This window comes from Schistocerca americana, chromosome 3 (genome assembly GCF_021461395.2).
Source record: "Schistocerca americana isolate TAMUIC-IGC-003095 chromosome 3, iqSchAmer2.1, whole genome shotgun sequence".
In the NCBI taxonomy this organism is placed as follows: Eukaryota; Metazoa; Arthropoda; class Insecta; order Orthoptera; family Acrididae; genus Schistocerca; species Schistocerca americana.
Window position 1 is genome coordinate 755,297,165 of NC_060121.1, and position 22,998 is coordinate 755,320,162.

General features: G+C 42.2%; 1 protein-coding gene across 10 annotated transcripts in view; it reads right to left on the minus strand.

The window, feature by feature from the left end:
* LOC124606955 (liprin-beta-1) overlaps positions 1 to 22,998 on the minus strand; it is a 931,859-nt gene that overhangs the window by 111,051 nt on the left and 797,810 nt on the right. For 3 of the 10 annotated variants that reach the window (XM_047139085.1, XM_047139086.1, XM_047139081.1), the window contains exons 1-6: positions 14,084 to 14,798; positions 10,982 to 11,128; positions 10,078 to 10,745; positions 9,111 to 9,290; positions 6,413 to 6,628; positions 5,866 to 5,988 (exon numbers count right to left, since the gene is read on the minus strand). In XM_047139085.1, the coding sequence (XP_046995041.1) occupies positions 5,866 to 5,988; positions 6,413 to 6,628; positions 9,111 to 9,290; positions 10,078 to 10,745; positions 10,982 to 11,128; positions 14,084 to 14,327 (1,578 nt within the window). In that variant the 5' untranslated portion in view covers positions 14,328 to 14,798. Of the gene's footprint in view, positions 1 to 5,865; positions 5,989 to 6,412; positions 6,629 to 9,110; positions 9,291 to 10,077; positions 10,746 to 10,981; positions 11,129 to 11,751; positions 12,659 to 14,083; positions 14,800 to 22,998 lie in introns of those variants that run through there. The other 7 variants (XM_047139091.1, XM_047139092.1, XM_047139082.1 and 4 more) reach the window with 6 other exon arrangements.

Here is a 22,998-nt window from a genome sequence, read left to right on the forward strand (position 1 = left end):
GAAAGCAGTTGGACACAGACAGACACGAGCTAATGGCCATCTGCCTGCAGCTGATGGAATTCCTCTCAGCTTTGGATTGGGAATGAATTGATGTAGCCACAGCAGCACAACAAATGTCATCACAAAAGACAACCAAAGAAAAGCAGAAAGGGAATTTCAGCCGCCTTTCGCAGCAACAGCATGGCTCAGAGCAGAAAATTAGAGAATCTGCCATTATCAACATCATGACGAGAAACATCAATGCATGTGCCACGCCTCTCCTGTCAGCTGACACAGGCAATGCAACCACCATCATGGAATGAGCCAACTATGATGTGAAGATTTGGTTGATACTGGAGGAGGAGACATATCAAAAATTATCAAGGGACCTGACATCCAGAATAATGACGAATGTCGGAGCTTCTCAAGAGGTCTTCACTGGAAGAGAGTGTCATTAAAAATCTCGTCCTTTGTGCACCTCTACCACCTACATTGTAGGTTCACAAGAAGAACACACCTGAATGTCCCATCATGAGCACCAGTGGATCGCCAACAATATCAAGCTCTCGACTGAGGTTGAGACTGATGGTGCACTGCGCCTTTCCTCGACATCCCCATCCACTGTAAAACAAATGGGGTGTCTCAGCCACAGTGTTTCCTGGAAACATGCCCGCACTTAACAATATTGCATGCTAACAGCTATCATCATCCACCACAGACACATTCGGATCTGAGGACATTGGTGCATTAAGGGGAAGCTGCCTCTGTAATTAAAAAAATAAAAATCACAGCATGTGGTAACAAGGCATATATAAAAAAAATCTTGCCTATTCTCAAATTCATGAATATTCCCTTAAAAACTCGAATTTATATATGTACAGGTAGTAAAGAGCATTTTCCTTGTTGTTCAATAGAAAAGAAAAGAAAAACCCACTGATGATGGACTAACTTCAGTGAAACCAGTTAAAAAATGAAAAAATGTCTTTTGCTCAAGGCAGGTCCCATCAAAAAAAAATTATTTGTTAGCAGACATGGACACAAGAGCTTCAACCTCAATATGAATATCCTGAGCTCTCGTAGAGTAAGTCCTCCTACAATCCCAGGCCACAAGGGACATTCTTGAGTGCAAGATTCAGCTTCAATATCTATCCAATGCAGCATATAGCGCAACCCACTGCAAAAGGAGGATGAGGAGGAGGAGGAGGAGGAGGAGGAGGAGGAGAGGGTAGGGTTTAAAAGCCTGACATGAATGAAACTATTTGGGACTGAGCACAAGCTAAGACTGAGGAAGCAAAGGGAAGGGAGTCCCTATTCAAATCCAGTCAATGGTGTACCCTATTACATGACTCAGAACCATGTCTGAAATACATGTCATACATCATCTTTCCTGTAACAAGTGGATAGTATTTTACAAGAGCATGTGAAATGACCATTAGTCCATTGGTAAGAATGAACATTGCCAAATAGTGGGCAAGGGTTACTGCATCACGTGGCACACCTAGTTTCTCAACTCAAAATAGTTAATTTCAAGAGGTGATTTACAACCCACATTATATAGATATTTCCTGCTGACATCAGCTTCTCTAAACTGCATAGATGGCAACTGTCCCTCTAAAACAACTTTTGGCCCAGAAAACTGTTTTCAAGTAACTCTGCACATTCCCAGCCTATTTCCTGCCTCCACATTACTGACACCAATAACTCCTCTCTCTCTTTTATGCTCCTCTGTAGTTATGCATATTTATGGACCCTTATCCACACAGTTTTCTCAGTGGTCTCCTACTATCTCCCAATGCCCACTAAAATCCATCTATGACAGTGTCCCCCTGTGTGTCAATACTTGGGTTTGCTCTCACACCACATCCCTATGACCATGGTGTCAGGAGGATATAGTTGCACCGTGTGTGTGTGTGTGTGTGTGTGTGTGTGTGTGTGTGGGCACGTGCGCATAGCTGAGAGGGGATGGGAGGGGGCAGGGGAGTATTCAACCTCTTGTATACATGCTATAGCATTCCCCATGATACTGAGCATTTCTATATGTTTGTATTCTTCAAAGGCTTTTCTATTGCAGTCTTTTGCTTTTAGTTAAGCTGTCATCTTTGATTCACTTCATTGCTTTAAATTTTGTCTTGTTGCTCATTATTAGTAGTTGTCACTCCATTGTCATCTTATAATAATCTCCTATATCCTGCATCTCTTCTGATAAAGATTTGAAGTGACTCTTCCAATCCTCAGAAACTATACATATAGCCTTATCATTTCCAACTTTATTCAGATTAAATAATCTTTGAAAATTCCTAAAGCACAAGAATTAACTATTTTCAGGTTTGTGTGAAGGTAATCCCAGAATCTGTTTGTTCCTTTTTAAATTGCTGGTAAGTAGATACTCTTGTTTCAAGTTGTCATGCTCTGTGTTGCAAAGCTTTATAAATTGTTGTTGGATTTGTATTGTCACTGAAATATGGTCATGTAATAGTCTAGAGGACAGCAGTTATCTACATCCAGCAATGTGTCCAGAGAGAGATTAAATTTCATTGCCTGCTTTTGGTCAGGAGGGTTTGATGCACAGAATCCTCCACAGCTACAGTACCTTCTGAAGTGATGCGCACTAGAATTTCCCTCCATACACACTGCCTCATAAAAAAGTGAAATGTCCACAAGACAAGGTCCAATGCCTTGGAGAGGCACAGAGAGTTAGTCCTGGCATCATGGTGTGGGAAACCATCAGGTAAGACTTCAGGGCATGGCTGATAGTGACTGAGGGAGCTCTTGCAGTATACCTCACGGACATCTGCTTTCTCATGTGTTACCTCTCATGCAACAGTATCACTGTGCCATTTTTCAACAGCATAATGCTTGTCCATACACAGCATAACCATCTTGGACTCTGCCTCGGCACCATTGTACAGGATATCAAGGACCAGCTACCAACAGTTGTAGACTAGCTCACCTAAGTGGGTGCATACTGCCAACTTCTTTGTAAATCTGATTTGATTTTGTATCACTTTAATAACATCACATACTCTCTCAACCTGTTAAGTTCCATTTCATTTCCTCCTGCTCTTCTGGGTACTTCACACTTTTTGTAAGGCAGTTTCCTGGACTGTTGCAGAGTTCTCAAGGGATACAGAAATTATGATACAGCAAAAACTGATGTGTAAAACAACTGTTGTAGCTTACAATTTATTGGTTGCACAGGTATATTTATTTAGCCTGTAGGGAGATATCTTGAAAAGTTACCTATTGCCATTAGTGTTCCTGCACGCACATCAGTTTGCCCAATGTTACTTCAGAACACAGGAGAGAGTACTGATTGTAGCCCAATAACTGAAAAAAATTACTGCCCCAATAGTGTGTCATTGACTTCCCCCAGAACTTGAGCCTTGTGTCCTCTCCACCACCTCCTGTCACTTCCTTTTGTTGACACTATTGCCACTGTTAGCTATTCTTATTAATTTGGACTACAGAATTAATGGTGGCACTAGATTTCATCTTCAGTGATCATTGGGAGAGAGATGTAACCTGCTCTTCATGATACTGTTGCAGTCATTACTGACATACAGTAATTGTTTCTGTCTTCTGCTTTTTTGTCAGCTGATTTCAAGCCAAGATGGTAAAATTTTTCCCAAAAAAGTGCAAACATCTTCCACTGCGGTTCACCATTTCCTTTACAAAATAAAGGAGACTGCTCTGTAGTAAGACAGGTGTTCCAGAATCATTTTGTACCACACCAATACCAGCAGACACGTGTTGCAAAGTTTGCAGTACACAAAAAATTATGTTGTTAATTTCTCATCTTTCTGTTCCTTTAATGAACAGAAAGTGGGGAAAATCTCTCTGTGTGCTACACTCGGAGCAGTTTGTAACGTTTAGAGAAATTCTTTTCTCTAACAAAAGTATCACAACTAAAATAACAAACTTCTGCATTATAAAGTCATCGAAGTGCTACCTACTTTATCCTATCAAGCTATGATAGGTTTCAAGAAGACTCGCGCTTCACAGACCACCTCCACTTTTAAAATGTGTAAGAGGAATATTTTTCTGATACAGAACATTATCGCATATAATTCCACAAACTAACCTTGGGTTCTCATAAAGTTACATGTGTACTTAATAGTAATCTCTTCCAATAAAGATCAAAGGAGATGTAGCTGAATCTCTGTCATGAATCTATTTCCAGAACCTAAGCATTCCACTAACTACACTCCTGGAAATGGAAAAAAGAACACATTGACACCGGTGTGTCAGACCCACCATACTTGCTCCGGACACTGCGAGAGGGCTGTACAAGCAATGATCACACGCACGGCACAGCGGACACACCAGGAACCGCGGTGTTGGCCGTCGAATGGCGCTAGCTGCGCAGAATTTGTGCACCACCGCCGTCAGTGTCAGCCAGTTTGCCGTGGCATACGGAGCTCCATCGCAGTCTTTAACACTGGTAGCATGCTGCGACAGCGTGGACGTGAACCGTATGTGCAGTTGACGGACTTTGAGCGAGGGCGTATAGTGGGCATGCGGGAGACCGGGTGGACGTACCGCCGAATTGCTCAACACGTGGGGCGTGAGGTCTCCACAGTGCATCGATGTTGTCGCCAGTGGTCGGCGGAAGGTGCACGTGCCCGTCGACCTGGGACCGGACCGCAGCGATGCACGGATGCACGCCAAGACCATAGGATCCTACGCAGTGCCATAGGGGACCGCACCGCCACTTCCCAGCAAATTAGGGACACTGTTGCTCCTGGGGTATCGGTGAGGACCATTCGCAACCGTCTCCATGAAGCTGGGCTACGGTCCCGCACACCGTTAGGCCGTCTTCCACTCACGCCCCAACATCGTGCAGCCCGCCTCCAGTGGTGTCGCGACAGGCGTGAATGGAGGGACGAATGGAGACGTGTCGTCTTCAGCGATGAGAGTCGCTTCTGCCTTGGTGCCAATGATGGTCGTATGCGTGTTTGGCGCCGTGCAGGTGAGCGCCACAATCAGGACTGCATACGACCGAGGCACACAGGGCCAACACCCGGCATCATGGTGAGGGGAGCGATCTCCTACACTGGCCGTACACCACTGGTGATCGTCGAGGGGACACTGAATAGTGCATGGTACATCCAAACTGTCATCGAACCCATCGTTCTACCATTCCTAGACCGGCAAGGGAACTTGCTGTTCCAACAGGACAATGCACGTCCGCATGTATCCCGTGCCACCCAACGTGCTCTAGAAGGTGTAAGTCAACTACCCTGGCCAGCAAGATCTCCGGATCTGTCCCCCATTGAGCATGTTTGGGACTGGATGAAGCGTCGTCTCACGCGGTCTGCACGTCCAGCACGAACGCTGGTCCAACTGAGGCGCCAGGTGGAAATGGCATGGCAAGCCGTTCCACAGGACTACATCCAGCATCTCTACGATCGTCTCCATGGGAGAATAGTAGCCTGCATTGCTGCGAAAGGTGGATATACACTGTACTAGTGCCGACATTGTGCATGCTCTGTTGCCTGTGTCTATGTGCCTGTGGTTCTGTCAGTGTGATCATGTGATGTATCTGACCCCAGGGATGTGTCAATAGTTTCCCCTTCCTGGGACAATGAATTCACGGTGTTCTTATTTCAATTTCCAGGAGTGTATTTGTTTTTCACTACAATCATGAGGTACACATTTCTCGAAAGTGAGTAGGAAACGAAACTAACTGCCACCATTCCTAGGAGAGCCATGAAAAAACACTGTCAAACAATCACCCCCATCATGACAAAAGAAATGAAACAGCCAGAGAAGAATAGTTTAATTTACTGGAAGTATTTAAGCGTAAATAAAGAAGATGAGCCCTTCAGATGAAATTCATTGGTGTTGCTGGAGGTATAATAACAGGCATGGAAGAGATATGCTTACTCTAGGAGGGGGTATATCCTTGTAGTCTTCTCCGCTATTTGACTGACTTCCTATGCGACGTGGACTGCCATCAGACATGGACGAAACTGGACTTGGTGAAGGTGATGCCCCAACTAGTATCTGCTGTAAAACGGTATTGCATTCCATTTCAGTTCAATTAGCAAAACTTAATTCTGGTTACACATTACCAAGCTTGTACAAGTTTCCACAATTTAGATTAGTACAAAGTACTTCCTGCATCATTTTTTGCACAATTTACCAACATAAAAATTCTAAAAGTACTGTTTCTTAAAAGAAGCTCTAACTAAAACTGAAAAGAAGTCATGCATCACTGCAAATAAAATTTGTCACATTGCTGTATTATGAAATGTTATCTATTTAGTTGTACAACAAAATGAACAGCTGTGAGAATGATTCTACAAATGAAACAATGCGTTATATTAAACTTAATTCTGCTGCCAAACAAAATTTAGCACTAATAAAAGATGTAAGTGCATTAACATTTATCAACTAATACTGCTCCTCATTGAGAGGTATGTATACCTACTTGCATATTCGCTGCTGGTGAACCAATGGGTGTGGAAGTGGCATGAGCAGCAGCCCTTGGTGCAAGAGGTGGTTTGTTTCGACGCCTTTCTTCCGATAGTCGCTCTCGTAAATCTATGTTTTCTCGTTCAAGAGCTGCCATTTGTAACTTGAGATCTGATATAGTGGACATTAATTCAAGTTTCTGAGTTTCCAGGGATGACCTTGTCAACATTTCCTACACAGTAAAAGTAATCGTATTACCATATGAAACAAGAAAATCGTATTACTATATGAAACAAGAAAAGTAAATTCTGGGGTTTGGATGAGTGAAATATAAAATAAAAGAAAGAAGAAAACGAACACCCAGCTATCACAATAAGAAGGGAAACCATAAAGAATAAATTGAACACCCAGCCATCACGACAAGAAATGAAACCATAAAGGATAATTTAAATATATTATTAAATTAAAATTTTTAAATTATTAAAATTATTAGATTAAAAACTTAAACAGATACTTGTAAGCAGCCATTCTTTTCATACTCTGAACACATGTATCATCGAACAAAATCCTTAACACATGGTAAAGAAAAAGCCTAAGCATACATTTTTGAGTGATTGGGGAAATACAGCATTAAATATTAAAATACAGCATTAAATATTAAAATTACAATATGTAGTAAGTGTATCATGCTCAATTTAATCTCTGATTTTGCAGTCCCTTGTAAGATTTTACCATTTAGTATTAAATGACATACTAATACACAAAATCAAACAATGGTAAATCCACGTAGGAATATCAACAATGTAGGAAAAAACAGATTGCTACTTACTGTGAAGAAGTCATTTTCTTTACTGTAGAAATTGCAGCACACACTATGTCACAGTAGGACATTATGCAGAGAATTGGAAAACAGAAAACAACCAGCCGTCAAACTTTAATTTCTACAACTGTCAGATAGTAAGAAACATGTTATAATATAAGTGCAACAGCAAATTCTCAAACAAATTTAAATTGTTGCTGAAAATAATATTGCAACCAACACCTACACACAGCAATTATGATTTACTCAGGGTTGACATATGTCTGTCTACAATGTCAGGACATGTATTGATGAAGGCGATAAAGCCAAAATAAGCTTATATACTAAAATAAAATATCATGTAGCACACTTGTTTTCCAATTCTCTGTGCAATGTTCTACTGTAACGAAAACACATTATGTTGCAGACAGGCACAATTAAGACACTTACACAAATTTATGAGCCACAGCCTTCCTCAGCAAAAGTGAAACTGAGAAGCACACACCATTCATACACACAAGCAAGCACACCTCATACACGTGACTGCCAACCCAAGCAGCTGCTAATACACAGTAGCATTCCTTAACTTTCAATTAATAAATAAACATAGTCTTGTACTACGCATTTTCTCCAATATATGCATATAATTTTAATTATTATCATTGTTGTATTTAGGCCCTCTTTTGATTGCCTTTTCCCTGTAAATATAACCTGCAGTCCTCTGTTCGAAAGTTCCTATCTGTCTTAACAATAATCACATTCTTAATAAAGAGGCATCTCCACCTTTACTACTGGATACTATCCTTGTGATCATCAAAATAACAGCAATTTGCTTCATTACTGGTCACGCACAATCTATCTACTGTGGAATGCTTCCTCTCACAATACTAAAATGACTGCATGTTTGAAAGACCATACACTTTCTTGATGTCTAAAAACCTTAAGTCTCTTTCCTTAGTTTTCCTAGTTCAGTTAATTTCTTGATATGAAGCATCTGCCCAGAACATGACCCCCTCCTTTCTATGTTTCAATATGGTTTTGGAAATAATCTTCTGCTATAGATAAAAGCAAGACACCTTTTTAATTATCAACATCAATTCTAGAGCATTTCTTATGTGGGAGAGCTGATTTCCAACTATCAGGCACCTTCCTTTCTATTTATTTTCTCAAATTCAGTGGTACCATTTCAGTCAAATCTACTTTATTATGGTCACGAAGTGAGAAAAGTGAGTCACTCTGTACATAGTTCACTGCATGTTCCTTAAACACAAAACAAAAGTTTTGTTATTGTATGTAAATCCATGAGCCTTTCTGCTGAGGGGTGGCTCAGTAATACAGATCGCCATACTACAGTTGTAGTCATATCCGAAGATTATTTATGAGAAGCCAAACCAACATATGGGTTGCAAATATATGCTACAAAACACCAAATGAGGTTACGTATGCTGAAAATCCCAGGTATGAAAGTAACTAATTATTAAATCAAGTGGCTGTCTGACACCATGGCATTAAATACACAATTGCCTAATGATTGTAGCAAGACATTTTGAAAAAGTGTAAATATTGCTGAAAATCTAAAGGTTATCGTACAAACACCTTTGTGTGTAAAAATTCTGCATTTATACATTTCAAAACAGTAAAGAACTCATCAATTCAAATATTGCTTTGGACAGCACAATAATTTTTTAGGTGACTCCCACTAATGATGTCCAACCGAGATTTTTAGTCACTTGAGAAGGTTATTCAGCCAGTTATGAAGGATAGAGAACCTCATTTGCTTTCAAAAACCATACACAACTTAAGCAGAGAAGGGAATTCCTGTTACTTACCCAACAGAGATACCTACAAATACTGCAGAGGACTGACAACACTAGCCTATATCATAAAGTAAGATACAGTTTTTTTTCTGGCTTACCCTTTGTAAAAGATTCTCGCTGTTATCCAACTGCTTCCGTTTTTCATCCAATGTCTTCTCCAAATCTGCTATCTTGTCACCCTGGGCTTCTATCTGCTCCGTCAGAACACTCACTTGTAACTGGAGTGACTCCTTGTCTGCTTCCAGTTTTCGAATTCTCTCTTCTCCTTCTCCTGGGGGCTGTCAATAATAAGATATTTTTTAATGAGATGTTTACTTTATTGTTTGATGGTCTAGCTAAAAGAAAAAATGAAACAGAGACAATAAAATACAATGTTAATTTTTGTTCACTTCTGATATATATTTAGAGATATTAAATGTTATTTTTCCAGACTGTGAGACCATGGAAATTTGATGATATAGTACTAAATGTATTGTTGATAGTCTTCTACATTTGATGCTGACATGTAATTTAGAAGATATAGCTTATTAAAGTGAAAATATAGGATATGTCATTATGAGTAAATGTAATGAATTATTATCACACAGGTGATTTATGTTGAGTGTGTGTATGTGTGGGGGCGGGGGCGAGGGAGGGAAGGGGAGGGGGGGAGGGAGGGAGAGGGAGAGGGAGAGAGATGTTTTTAAGAAGTATTTGTAATGCATTTACTGTAGACGCAAACAAATTCCTTATGCATGCTCACTTTGCTTCACAATATACAACAAAACAAGGGATGCTGATTACAGTATTTGTATGTATGTCAGTTTTTAAAACACTTAAATCCAAAAATGTAAGGATAATTTACAGCATGCATCACCATGCCAGGTTAGAATGAATAGAAGTATAATTCTGGAACATAATGTTATTAATACCAGGACAACATGAAATAGGAGACAGTGGAAACTGAAGGAATGAATGTTAGAAAAGGTAGTGTTTAACTCTATGTCCACAAAAGTGTGAGCCATCTAGACCACTGTAAACACTTAACACAACTTGGAAACAAATGGAGCACTGTAATCTCCTAACCTTGCTGGTAAGTGTTGACCGGCTACCATGCCAGCACCCATGGACAGCTCCATACAGATCAGGCTGACTGCCAGAACACAGATGACAAGCACAAAAACTGCGGCATGGGCATATCTGAGGTGTAGGCATGCCATGAGCACAGCTACATCCGTGACTGTTGTGAAGGTGGCAGTGTGAACTTGACAGGTCACACCAAGAACCATGGTGCACAGATCCGTGGCAAGCTGGTAGACGTTGTTGTGGTGAGGGGGATCGGTATCGGAGAGCTGCAGATGACCGGCACTTGGAATCACGGGTAGATCGATCACAACGTTTGCGTCGGCGGTCAAGGCTGCCACCTTTATCGGAGGGGGAGGCTGATGGGGGCGGCAGTTTCTGTGCCGAACCTCGCAGTGGTGGTTTGTGTGTAGGACCATTCACGCTACTGAAGTCTGGAGTGCTAGAAATGTCCTTGCCTCTGTGTACAGGTGATTCCAGGGTTCGAAAATCACTTTCTTCATTCTGTATACCTCGACATGGTTCTATCTGGATGTAGCTGAAACTGTGGTTCTCCTCATTTTCTGCTTCCTTACTTTGTAAAAGACAACTGTCTTCAGTTTCTCTCGTTACAGGTGCTGAAGAGTTCTTAATCCAGTGAAAGTTCTCTCTGCAGCCCTTTGTGTTTTGATCTGACAAACCCAAGAAGTAACCCATCAGATTAATTTATTTACTACATTTCATAACTATCAAATGGTAGTTCTGTGACATTCAGGAGAGAAGATTACAATGAAAATGTGAAACAAATAATTACAAGTACAGCATATCTTCTCAAAAAGAGGTTATAGCCAATTTAACTCGTTATTTTCAATGTACTTTTACAAGCAAGGAATGATTTTGTATTTCACACATGAGTTAAATGGCCCACCTTGGTGGGACTGCTTCTGTTTGTCTTCGTCAGAAGAGCATGAGGATGAAAGTTCTGAGGACGAGCTGGAATGGGAAGAGTCTGAATGTGACTGTCCAGCTCCACACTTGAGTGTAGACTCATCGTCTGGGCTTGAGTCATCGCCACCTGGTAGCATCAGAAACCACTAAGTACGTTTTCAAATAATCTCTTACTATTACTAAATTACTGGCATTTTCCTAACATCCTACCACTTCTGAAATAGTTTTCATGATAATTAATAAAACTGTTGTACAGGTCTACTTCCAATGGTACAGGGAATTCCAATCTCTTCAACAATTGCATGTGGTTCAGAGTTGAATAATTTCTGACGCCGAAATAAATAATTATTACACACACCTTACACAAAACATTTCAAGCAGAAAGTGCTTTAATTACGGCAGTGGACTGTAAATTAGGAACTGTGGCACACTTTCGAGCATAGAAAGGGAGAAAAACGAGGGCAATGAAATATATTTAACACATTTTTCGATATAATGGGATATAACACCAAATTTTGTTTACATGGTGCAGTCATCAAACTGTGGGTGAACTGATGTCGTCCCCCCCCCCCCCCCCCAAAATGCACAATCAACAACGTAGCGTGGCGCAAGTGAGTAACACAATTGCAACAACTGTCAAATTCCAAATTTAGATACAAATGTCTCTCTTATTCTTCATGGGAATATGTCTTAAATACGATGAAATCACTGGAATGGTCAGATGCAGAAAACCAAAGGTGTGGTACAAACCCATTTTTGTATACATAAATGCACAAATGGCTGGATGAAGCCCTCCTTTTGGTAATGCACGCTTCTTCATCGTCCTGACCAGCAACGACTATCAGTGCACTTACAAACAAGACAGAACTGTTCGAGAGAGCTTCTTAAACTATCATATTGGCAGGGATCCAGTTACCTTCCTGGCTGTCTCAGCCAAAGATTAAAAGCATCTATGCTTCGTTAACGGAATAGCTTCAAAAATAATGGGCCACTTCTTAACAAAAACAATCGTTGTGTAAAATAAATGAAAGATCTGCGACGTATTTTGCTTAGAGACTTCACACAGTGAACATCGTGATCAGCACGTAACAAAAATGTACGAGAAGTAATGGGTTCAGCGCCAGCGAACAAACCTGCCTTGACACTTCTATTTTCCAATTATAAACACTAATTTGTAAGACAAATTCCCACAACGTCAATGTTGCTGCTATGTTCAACGATGTGAGCCGAGAGTGTGCAACAAGCACTCAACAGTACTCCTGGAAAGATAGGTGAGGCACGACAGTGTATAATGAAAACTTAAAAAACTAATAATATCAAGAGATAATTATTGGGGGCTAATGCGTGGACGATTCATTTCCGACAACAAACAAAACTTTATGTCGATTTTCCGGATGAAGAGGAATACGAAATAAAAAACCAGTTCCAATAATAATGTGCAGAATAATTAAATCAGTTATCTGGTTTCTAACTAGTTGCAACCAATCTGTACGACGTATCATTGTTCTTCTTCTAACGTTCATCAATAAATGTTACAGCAGTGGGAGAGGTAGCACTGATACGCTTTTTCCTCTTACATAATCTGTGAAATAGGTGTTGTTTAAAATGCAGTGTGCGGCCACTCTTTAAAGACTAGTCTACCAAGCACACTGTTAGGATTGTCTTCTAATCCACACACGCTGCAACATCGGAGATTTAATATTTTTATTTAAATGTGCAACAACTTGTGTAATTAACGAAGTGCACTACTTCGATTCTAGTACTCTTTTGTTAGAAGGAGGGAAGTTCAAAGAGTCACAGAAAAAGATATTTTACTACATCGACTTTGAATTGACTGTGCGCTGAGTTTCTACCACTGTCACCGAAATTCCTTTTTTGAAAGTCGCACTCGTGTTTTCGAAAGGAATATTTGATCAGTACGCTTCTTCTCGCCAATATGACTACGTGACAGCCTATATATGCTCGTCTTCCAAGTTGTGACGTCATTACTGTCTCCATATTTCGTAAGATGTTATGAATATCGAAACAAAAGTTTGGGCATATGATAGTACGAAAGCAGGTGAGTATTTTCCTGTATGATTTAACACTTGTGAGATTTATTTTAATCTACGATGATACTGAACCTAAAATGAATTATACTGAAACGAGGTACATTTTTAAAGACCATCGACAGTTCGTGAAAAAGAAAACTAAAATGGTATACCGCAAGTCAATGTTTCTTGCAAGACTTTTCGAAGGAAAAAAAAAGACGGCTTCATGTGGTGTCGAGGTTCTGCTGCTGTAGTCTGCAGTTTCGTTTCAGCCATGTTGGGCTATGTTTACAGGGAAATTAGGCTAATACAGCGGAGCAGTGATGTATTAGCAGACTTTGGATAGGAAATTTACATGTGTTATTGAGAACAGCTTCAGTGCGAACGTTACTTCTATATCTAAGTTGACAAATAGAGTAGACCAATGAGACGAGGTACTAAAACTTTTCGTTAAATGAACGGGTTGTTCTTCCGTAACTTGCTGTTCCACGTCTATCTTCAGAGGGCAGCAGCCACACCTAACGCAAATTTTACAGTTTCGTCATGAAGTTAGAGAACTTTTTTTGATGAAAATTATAAAACAGTGGATGGTAAAGACATGTTTAGCAAGGTAAATTGCGCGAAAATTGTACTCGGTGTCGTTATATATAAGGAGCATCTTATTTGATACGAAAAATAGGAAGTTTCCTTAAGATATGTATGTTGCCACCTGAAAATGGGCTTCGATTTGAAACTAGTTGTAGCAAAATACACCTTTAATTTAACGAAAATGTGACTGTCTTATCGATCTGTTTCGAAACAGTCTCGGAGTTCTCACACAATCCTCGATACAATGATGGTAGAGTAATTGAATAACTATCTAGAACGTCGAGTAGTGAAAATATTTATCCCCTGAATACTACTATTTGACAAATGCCTCGTTTCGATATTTTAAACGGTTTAGTGAATGTTGGGGGTGACGCGAGTTAGATGAGTCGAGCTCTGTCTAGTGGAACAATCGGTGGGTGTGCGAAGTGACCTCGCGCTGGAGGCGGAGGAGGAATGTGCGAAACCTGCGGTGGCGCCGGGGCCCGTGCTGCGTCGCTGCCAGTCGCCTTCTGCCTTCCTGTGATCGCCGCCTTCGTCATCGCTGCTCGTTGTCAGACTGTCGTCGTCGTCGTCATCGGGACCGTGGCGGTCGTGGTCTCGGTCGTGTTTGGCTTCGCAAGAGCGTCGATGCACATCGGTGAGGCGCCGAGCGCGGTTGAGCGACATCGCTGGCGCAGCCGAATGCGCGCGCACTGTGCCTTCGGACATTTCCGTACACGGGTGCTCGTGTCTTCTGCACGCCGTACCAGTTTCTCAGCGTGCGGTGTTCTTATGAGATCGCAGATCCAAGTTGGTGTGGACTGGCGCAATTTTTTTTCCTCCAGTGAAATGTGGTGGGGGGGGGGGGGGGGGGGGTGAGCTCCACAAATAGATCCAAACTAACTCGAGCGTCACGGGGGCATTTCGCACCAGGTTAGTGTGCAACCTGGTCTCCACGTCGTTTACGAACGCAAGGACCAGCGTCGTTACACGTGCATTTGCGCCAGCAGGCAGTTCGAGCGGTGTCGCGGAAGCGGAAAGAAAGCGAGTGGTCCGTCGAGGCGTTTCGAATGTGGCGGTGCGGCGCGAGCGTGGGCGTCGCTTGCTGTCGGGCGGCGATGACGCAAGCGATCGGCACTGATGGAGGTGACAGCGGCGGTGTGCGACACGCGGCGGAGCGCCTTGCCGATGCCGACTGAGCAGCGTCGACCCGGCGGCTGGCCACGAGAGCTTCCGTGCGGTTATATTTAGCGGCTCTGCCCTCTCGGTTTGAACACGCACGGGAACAACGTGCGTGACGCAGCCCGCCGCGCTGCCCGCCACAGGGCCTCCCGCTGTCCGTCGCCTGCCCTCCCCCCCCCCCCCCAACCCCTACCTTTATATCCTCTCCTCCCCCCACCCTACCATCAACTTTTTCCCACTTCTGTCTCTTGTTTTACAGTCGTCATGCCGCCCCGGCCTGGGAGGCCTACACCCAAACATCCGCTTTGCCTCACACTGAAAGTACGCTACGGTCAGTAAAACATACCAGGGGCGGCTGGGGTAATACCGCTGTACCGTGGGCTCACTTGTATGAAAGAGAAAAGCAGAGCTATACGAATTGCACATAGAACATTGTTTCCTTGTATGTGCGCTCTGATTTGAAGAGGCGCGTTAAGCCGCGCGCGCTGTTGTGGAAGTTTTCTAACACCTGGAGCCAGCTCCAGATTTACACCGTCTGCTCTCGTAAGCGCTGTGAGGCCGGGATGTTGGTTTCTACATGCTTCGGTGGAGAACAAAAAACTAACGTATTCACCACGTGTTGAACACCTGTTTTCAAAACAACAGTGTAGTATTTTTCTTTATGTTCGTCACGTTCGTGTAATGAGGTTCTGTCCAAACACGTTTCAGTTCACTGTTAGGCCTGGCAATTAAGAAGTATAGCACTGTGCAGTGTGTTTTCTTTAAGTGAAAATTCGGTTGACTGTGAAAGTTATAAACATGAACAAACGAAGTGAATGGTTAAAAAACGCCATTTTGCGACAGGACCCCAGTGAAAAATTCAGATAAAAACACTACGTAGGCCACTACCGAACCTGACACTGCAGCGACAAACAAAAAATTGATTCCGTAATTCAATCCGGAAATTTACTAGAAGAACAATTATATTTGTGGCTGTGAAGAAAACAATGCTGTGTTCTGTTTTCCTTGCGTGTTACTTGGAGACTTGTTTACTGGTGCAAGACCGGAACAACTGTTATTAGGTGCGTATATGGTTAAAATGAAAGTACATGAAATGTCAAAGCGACACGTAAATAATCTTCTTTCATTTCTAGGCAAAACCAACATTCAGCTCGAACTGGATTCACAATATAGACAAAATAGACAAACAACAGACAGTCAAAACAAACAGCAGAAAGGAACAGACAGAAACTGTTCAGGCGCCATCTCTATCGGTAACTTACGCAACCGTAACTTCAAAACACCTTCTACTTCTGACTGTCACGTAAAAGTGTCTGCACATTCCCTATGAGCAGTGAAGAATCCCGCGGTCGATATGTGCGCGCGCGCATATTTATGTATCCGAGAGATATTTTCGAAGTGTTGTTGCGTTTTATTTCTCATGCAGACATGAGAAAAAGATAGCTAAAGCAACCCCCCTTCTCTCTCTCTCTCTCTCTCTCTCTCTCTCTCTCTCTCTCTCTCTCTCTCTCGAAATCCAGCAATATATGAAACTCTTACTGTGCGTACGAAGAGCGCCGTTGTAATAATAAGCGATTTTTTTTATTTACTAAATTTTGTACCGCCAATGGAATGGCTCTGCGGCCGCCACTGCAACAAAGGTCATCCTGTGAACAACATCGCTCTAACTCTTGAAATTATTCCACACTTATGACACATATAACGCCTTGCAAAACTTTTACCGGTGGTAAGAAGTGTCTGAAAGAGAAAACGAACGATGGTGTGCAAATTTCAGAAAATAGTCGCAGACGTCACCAACAACGTATCTATCTGTCCGTCATCCATTAGGCAACAAATAGCTCACAAATAACACAAGCGAACCAAGGAAACAGCTCACAAACATCCTAACACTAAAGTCTTGAAATTTAGATATAGTTAGAATAATGATGTATTAATGATATCAGTATGATCTTCCGATACTGCGTGAAGAGTTTGACAAAGCACTGAAAGACCTCAGTCGAAACAAGGCCCCGGGAGTAGACAACATTCCATTAGAACTACTGACGGCCTTGGGAGAGCCAGTCCTGACAAAACTCTACCATCTGGTGAGTGGTGTATGGAAGTGAAACATGGACGATAACTAGTATGGACAAGAAGAGAATAGAAGCTTTCGAAATGTGGTGCTACAGAAGAATGCTGAAGATAAGGTGGGTAGATCACATAACTAATGAGGAGGTATTGAATAGGATTGGGGAGAAGAGGAGTTTGTGGCACAACTTGACTAGAAGAAGGGATCGGTTGGTAGGACATGTTTTGAGGCATCAAGGGATCACAAATTTAGCATTGGAGGACAGCGTGGAGGGTAAAAATCGTAGAGGGAGACCAAGAGATGAATACACTAAGCAGATTCAGAAGGATGTAGGCTGCAGTAGGTACTGGGAGATGAAGAAGCTTGCACAGGATAGAGTAGCATGGAGAGCTGCATCAAACCGGTCTCAGGACTGAAGACCACAACAACAACATGATCTTCCGGCTCGAAACTTGTGGGGACATATTAAAAACTATTGGAAAGGTACATGTGTCGTAAATTATTACTTGTTTTGTGTTTGGCTTGGCACTGAGAAAACTTACTTTTCATTGTACAGTCAACAAGGCAGCAGAAAATTGGTGCGTCATCATTCCGTGTATCATACATATCTGCAAAAAGTTTTTCTTCCGTAATCAATAAGACGTCACGCAATGTGTGTACGGGGTGTATGACCTAAAACTTATTGACCGAATTTAAAAATTAAAAAAGCTATCATAATCTATTCATTAAGAGATAGAGTCCTATGTTAAACGATTAAGTATTACTATTAGAAACTGTATATACACTGAGAGAAATCAAGCGATGGTGATATTCATATACGCAGATGACGATAGTATTGCGTACAGGAGGTATAAAACGGCAGTGCATTAACGGAACTGTCATTTCACCTCAAGTAAATCATGTGACAAGTTTTCCGACGTAATTATGGCAGCACGACGGGAATTAACAGATGGCTCTGAGCACTATGGGACTTAACATCTATGGTCATCAGTCGGGAATTAACAGACTTTGAACACGGAATGGAATTTGGAGATAGATGCATGGGATTTTCCATTTCGAAAATCGTTAGGGAATTCAATATTTCGAGATCCACAGAGCTAATAGTGTGCCGAGAATACCAAATTTTAGGCATACACTGTCTGAAATGACCGCCCAAATCAATGTGGGACGTATGACGAATGCATCCGTTATGAAAGTGCGGCGAAACTTAGCGTTAATGGACTATGGTAGCAGACGACCGACGCGAGTGCCTCTGCTAAAAGCACGACATCGCCTTCAGCGCCTCTCCTGGATTCGTGACCGTAACCGTTGGACCCTAACGACTGGAAAACCGTGGCCTGGTCAGATGAGCGCCGTTTCCAAGTTGTCAGAAATGCATTGTTCACGCTGGTGGTGGCTCCATAAGGGTGTGGGCTCTGTTCAGAATGGACTGGGTCCTCCGATCCAGCTGAACTGATCACTGACTGCCAATAGTTTTGTTCGGCTGCTTGGAGACCATTTGCAGTCATTCGGACTTCATGTTACCATGCAACGATGGAATTTTTATGGATGATAATGCGCCGTGTCACCGGGCCACAGATGTTCGCGATTGGTTTGAAGTACACTCTGGACAATTTGGGCGAAATATTTGACCATCTAGAACATCCGACATGAATCCCATCGAACATTTGTGGAACATAATCGAGGGGTGAGTTCGTGCACAAAATCCTGCATCGCACCGACATTTTCGCAATTATGGACGGCTATAGAGAGATTTCTGCGAAGGACTTCCAACGACTTGTTGAGTCCATGCCATATCGAGTTGCTGAACTTTGTCGGGCAAAAGGAGAACCGACACGATGTTAAGAGGTACCCCACAACTTTTGTCAGCTCAGTGTATGACTTGTGGGGCAGCGAACTTACCGCGCGCAAATACCTAGACTATACTCATCCAGTATTACGGAATGAGAGCACTTAGTGATTTTCGGCAAACATCATACATAATTTCAAACCCTTACGAAACATTTTTTGCTGGCACCTGGCAACCCCTCCCCCCTCAGAAAATGATAAAAGGAAAAACAGCTCATCCCTTACTACATTATCGCTGTTCATGCAGTAAAACTGCCGCATCAGACATGATGTTTTAATTTACTGCTTCTTTATTACTAACTCTATTCGCAACAATTTTACAGATAGCGTCCATACATACCACAGATGTAACCGCAAAATTATACCATTTTACAATACACAGTTCAGGATATGAGTCATAAACACTGAGATGAGAGAAAAACTAGCCTTTGCTTGAAACGGAGAGCAAATTACCCAGATAATACTCATCCAGTGTTCGATAATGAAAGCAACTGGCGATTTCCAAAACACTTCAAGCGTAATTTCAAACCTTTTCTCTCTTATATGCTTAACGTCAAATATTTAACACGTTATCTCACTAGTAAGGTAATCAGAAATTTGTATCTGTTTTATGCAGGAGAATTCCATTCATCTTACTGGAAACAAAGATACACGATGATTTAAAATTATTAGATGACTTTATATCTATCTTTGCGGACATAACACTTCGGTACGTGAATTCACCATCTCTTGGAGAGAGTCTGAAAATTCTATGTGGTGAGAAAGGTGTATTCTGGAGTAGCGTGAGGTGATGGATGTTTAAGAGACGCGATTCGTGAGTGGTAGTAGTACGGTTTACCTCTCAGTTCCAACTACATGATTTAGGTTTTCCTTTGTTTCTCTAACTACACTAATGGGAATGTTTGACGGCTTTTTTTTAATGACTTGGCCGATTATCTTTGCCATTCTTTCCAGATTAATCTAGAGCTTCGTATCCTCTTCTGATGGACATGAAATCCTAATCTTCCATTCTTTATATTGTAGTTTGAGAAACGTGGTGCCTTACCGACCGATCTTAGCAGGAATGTGCTTTAATGTGCCCGAGCAGATAGTATTGTTGTTATTCTATGGGCTAATAGATGTCTACAGGTCGTGCTCCTCCTCAGTTAGTAATATCGATGGAGGTAGAAACATTTGCGAGACAAATGAAGCTTCTATAATATGAGAATGGACGCAAGGGGTGAGCCAAATGTAGATAGGTGTAGGTATACTCCGTTCACCTGCAGCCCACACGAATCAATGAGGAAAGTCAGTCAAAAGTTACAGGCACTAACATCCAAACAATGAGGAAATTTCTGTCAAAGCAATTGCATTGGATTCTGGGCAAAATGAGATTCATGAACTGGAAACTAATGCTCCAGTAATTAAGTAGGCTTGCATCATGAGTTATAAGTGACTGAATAAGAGTGTATCACAAGGAATGCTTATGAATCATGAGATGTAATTTTATTTATCTGGAAAAGTCAATAGGCAAATACAAGGTGTGAATCAGTGTGTGATTTCTTCCAATGAAGTTTCGTCTATAACAAAGTTCACAATCCTCCAAATTAAGGAACGCCGAGAAAAACCTGAGAGATCACTTCAAATACGTTACCAGAATTCAGGTGTACTACCGCAGCACGGCCAGAATACGTCAAACAGCCCCGACGTACGTAGTATAACATATACACCTCACAATGTGTTCCACGAACGTAAGTACAAAATTTTAAAACTTTTCTCTTTGACCTTCACTATCCCTGAAAATGAGGCCTTATGACATGAATGAATCTGGTCATGAAAGTTTCTTAGCGCGAATATCGTAATGTAATGAACTGAAGAACACAATGAAGCAGTCTGGTGTACAATATCGGCAATCTGAAGACGGTAGCACTGTTTTGAAAACGAGAAGAGCTTGCCGTGGAGATAAATTACAGGTTCACTTTTTTCAGTGTGGTAAAGGCTTGGAAAGTGGTTAGTTGATGAGTGGAAAGTGGTACCCGTATTTCAAAGAGTCTAACACTTTGTGAAGCACAACACACTTTTACATGACCGACAGTAAGTACTGAATTTCCTACCACTGTCAGCGACATTTTACAGCTCTGTAAAGTAAAACTAAGTAACAGAAGGTATCTGTCAACTAGCACAATTTTTTTCTGAAATGAATGTATTTTCTCCGGGCCATGTCGAGATCAGACAATATACAATACATACCGGGAAAGGGAGTGGCTTGAATTGTCGAGCGTGTACTGAAAGCTGTAAAAGGTCCTTTGCCGGTAATATTATAAGTAGGATGTCATGGCTGGGGTGTTAAAATACTAGTGCCCTTGAAGAAACAGTTAGTCACGAATAAAACACAAAATGTTACACAATAAGTTGGTATTACACCGTGAGCTACTATGTCATGGAGTGTGGTGACGCAGTGGCTGAGACACTGGAGTCATATACGGAAAGAGCAGGATTCAAACAGTCGTCCGCTCTTCCACATTTAGAAAGAAGCCTTTCCTTAGTGACAAAGGCAGATAGCTGCAGCTGGAATTCACCCAACCCCTTTTTTTAATAAAACGAGGAAAAAACTACATCGAGTGATTTTTGGGGAAATACGCTCTTCGTGATTAACAAAACGTATTTGGTTCCGATGCACGCTAGCTGATGTGGAAACTGTCACTGGAGAACTGCTCACAAAAAAAAGTATTGTGCCCAGGTGAAGCACAGAGAGCACGCGCTCATCCAAGTCGTGTTATAGGGGTCATGATCCCCCCTCCCAAAGGAAATAAGACAGTAACAATGTACTAACCACTGATGTAAACAAACAAGTTATTAGGATTATCTCAAAATATTTTTACATATTAAATTGTTATTATTAAAATGCTAGGCATTTGTGGCACGTTAAATGTGGAATGTGACGACAAATGATGTTTTGTTATACACTGAAGAGCCAAAGAAAATGGTACACCTGCATCATAATATCGTGTAGGGCCTCCGCGAGCACGCAGTAGTGCCGCAACACGACGTGGCATGGACTCGACTAACGTCTGATGCAGTGCTGGAGGGAACTGACACCATGAATCCTGTAGGGCTGTCCATAAATCCGTAAGAGTAGAAGGGGGATGGGGGGGGGGGGGGATCTCTTTTGAACACGTTGCAAGGCATCCCAGATATGCTCAATAATGTTGATGTCTGGTGGCCAGCGAAAGTGTTTAAATTCAGAAGATTGTTCCTGGAGCCACTCTGTAGCAATTCTGGACGTTTAGGGTGTCGCAGTGTCCTGCTGGAATCGCTCAAGTCCGTCGGAATGCACAATGGACATGAATGGATGCAGGTGATCAGATAGGATCCTTACGTACGTGTCACCTGGCAGGGTCGTATCTAGACGTATCAGGAGTCCCATATCACTACAACTGCACACGCTGCACATCATTACAGAGCCGCCTCCAGCTTGAACAATCCCCTGCTGACATGCAGGGTCCATGGATTCATGAGGTTGTCTCCACACCCGTGCAAAAAAAAAAATGGTTCAAATGGCTCTGAGCACTATGGGACTTAACATCTATGGTCATCAGTCCCCTAGAACTTAGAACTACTTAAACCTAACTAACCTAAGGACAGCACACAACACCCAGCCATCACGAGGCAGAGAAAATCCCTGACCCCGCCGGGAATCGAACCCGGGAACCACACCCGTGCACGTCCATCCGCTCGATACAATTTGAAACGAGACTTGTCCGACCAGGAACATGTTTCAAGTCCAATTTCGGTGTTGATGGGCCCAGGCGAGGCGTAAAGCTTTGTGTTGTGCAGTCATCAAGGGTACACGAGTGGGCCTCCGGCTTCGAAAGCCCATATCGATGCTGTTTCGTTGACTGGTTCGCATGCTGACACTTGATGATGGTCCAGCACTGAAATCTGCAGCAATTTACGGAATGGTTGCACTTATGTCACGTTGAACGAATCTCTTCAGTCGTCGTTGGCCCCGTTCTTGCAGGATCTTTTTCCGGCCGCAGCGATTTCAGAGATTTGATGTTTTACCGGATTCCTGATATTCACGATACACTCGTTAAGTGATCGTACTGGGAAATCCCCCCTCCATTGATACCTCGGAGATGCACCGACTCACCACGTTCAAACTCAATTAACTCTTGATAACCTGCCACTGTAGCAGCAGCAACTGATCCAACAACTGCGGCAGACCGCAGCGCCGTATTCTGCCTGTTTACATATCTCTGTATTTGAATACGCATGCCTATACCAGTCAATGCCGCTTCAGTGTATTTTGCAGTCTGACTA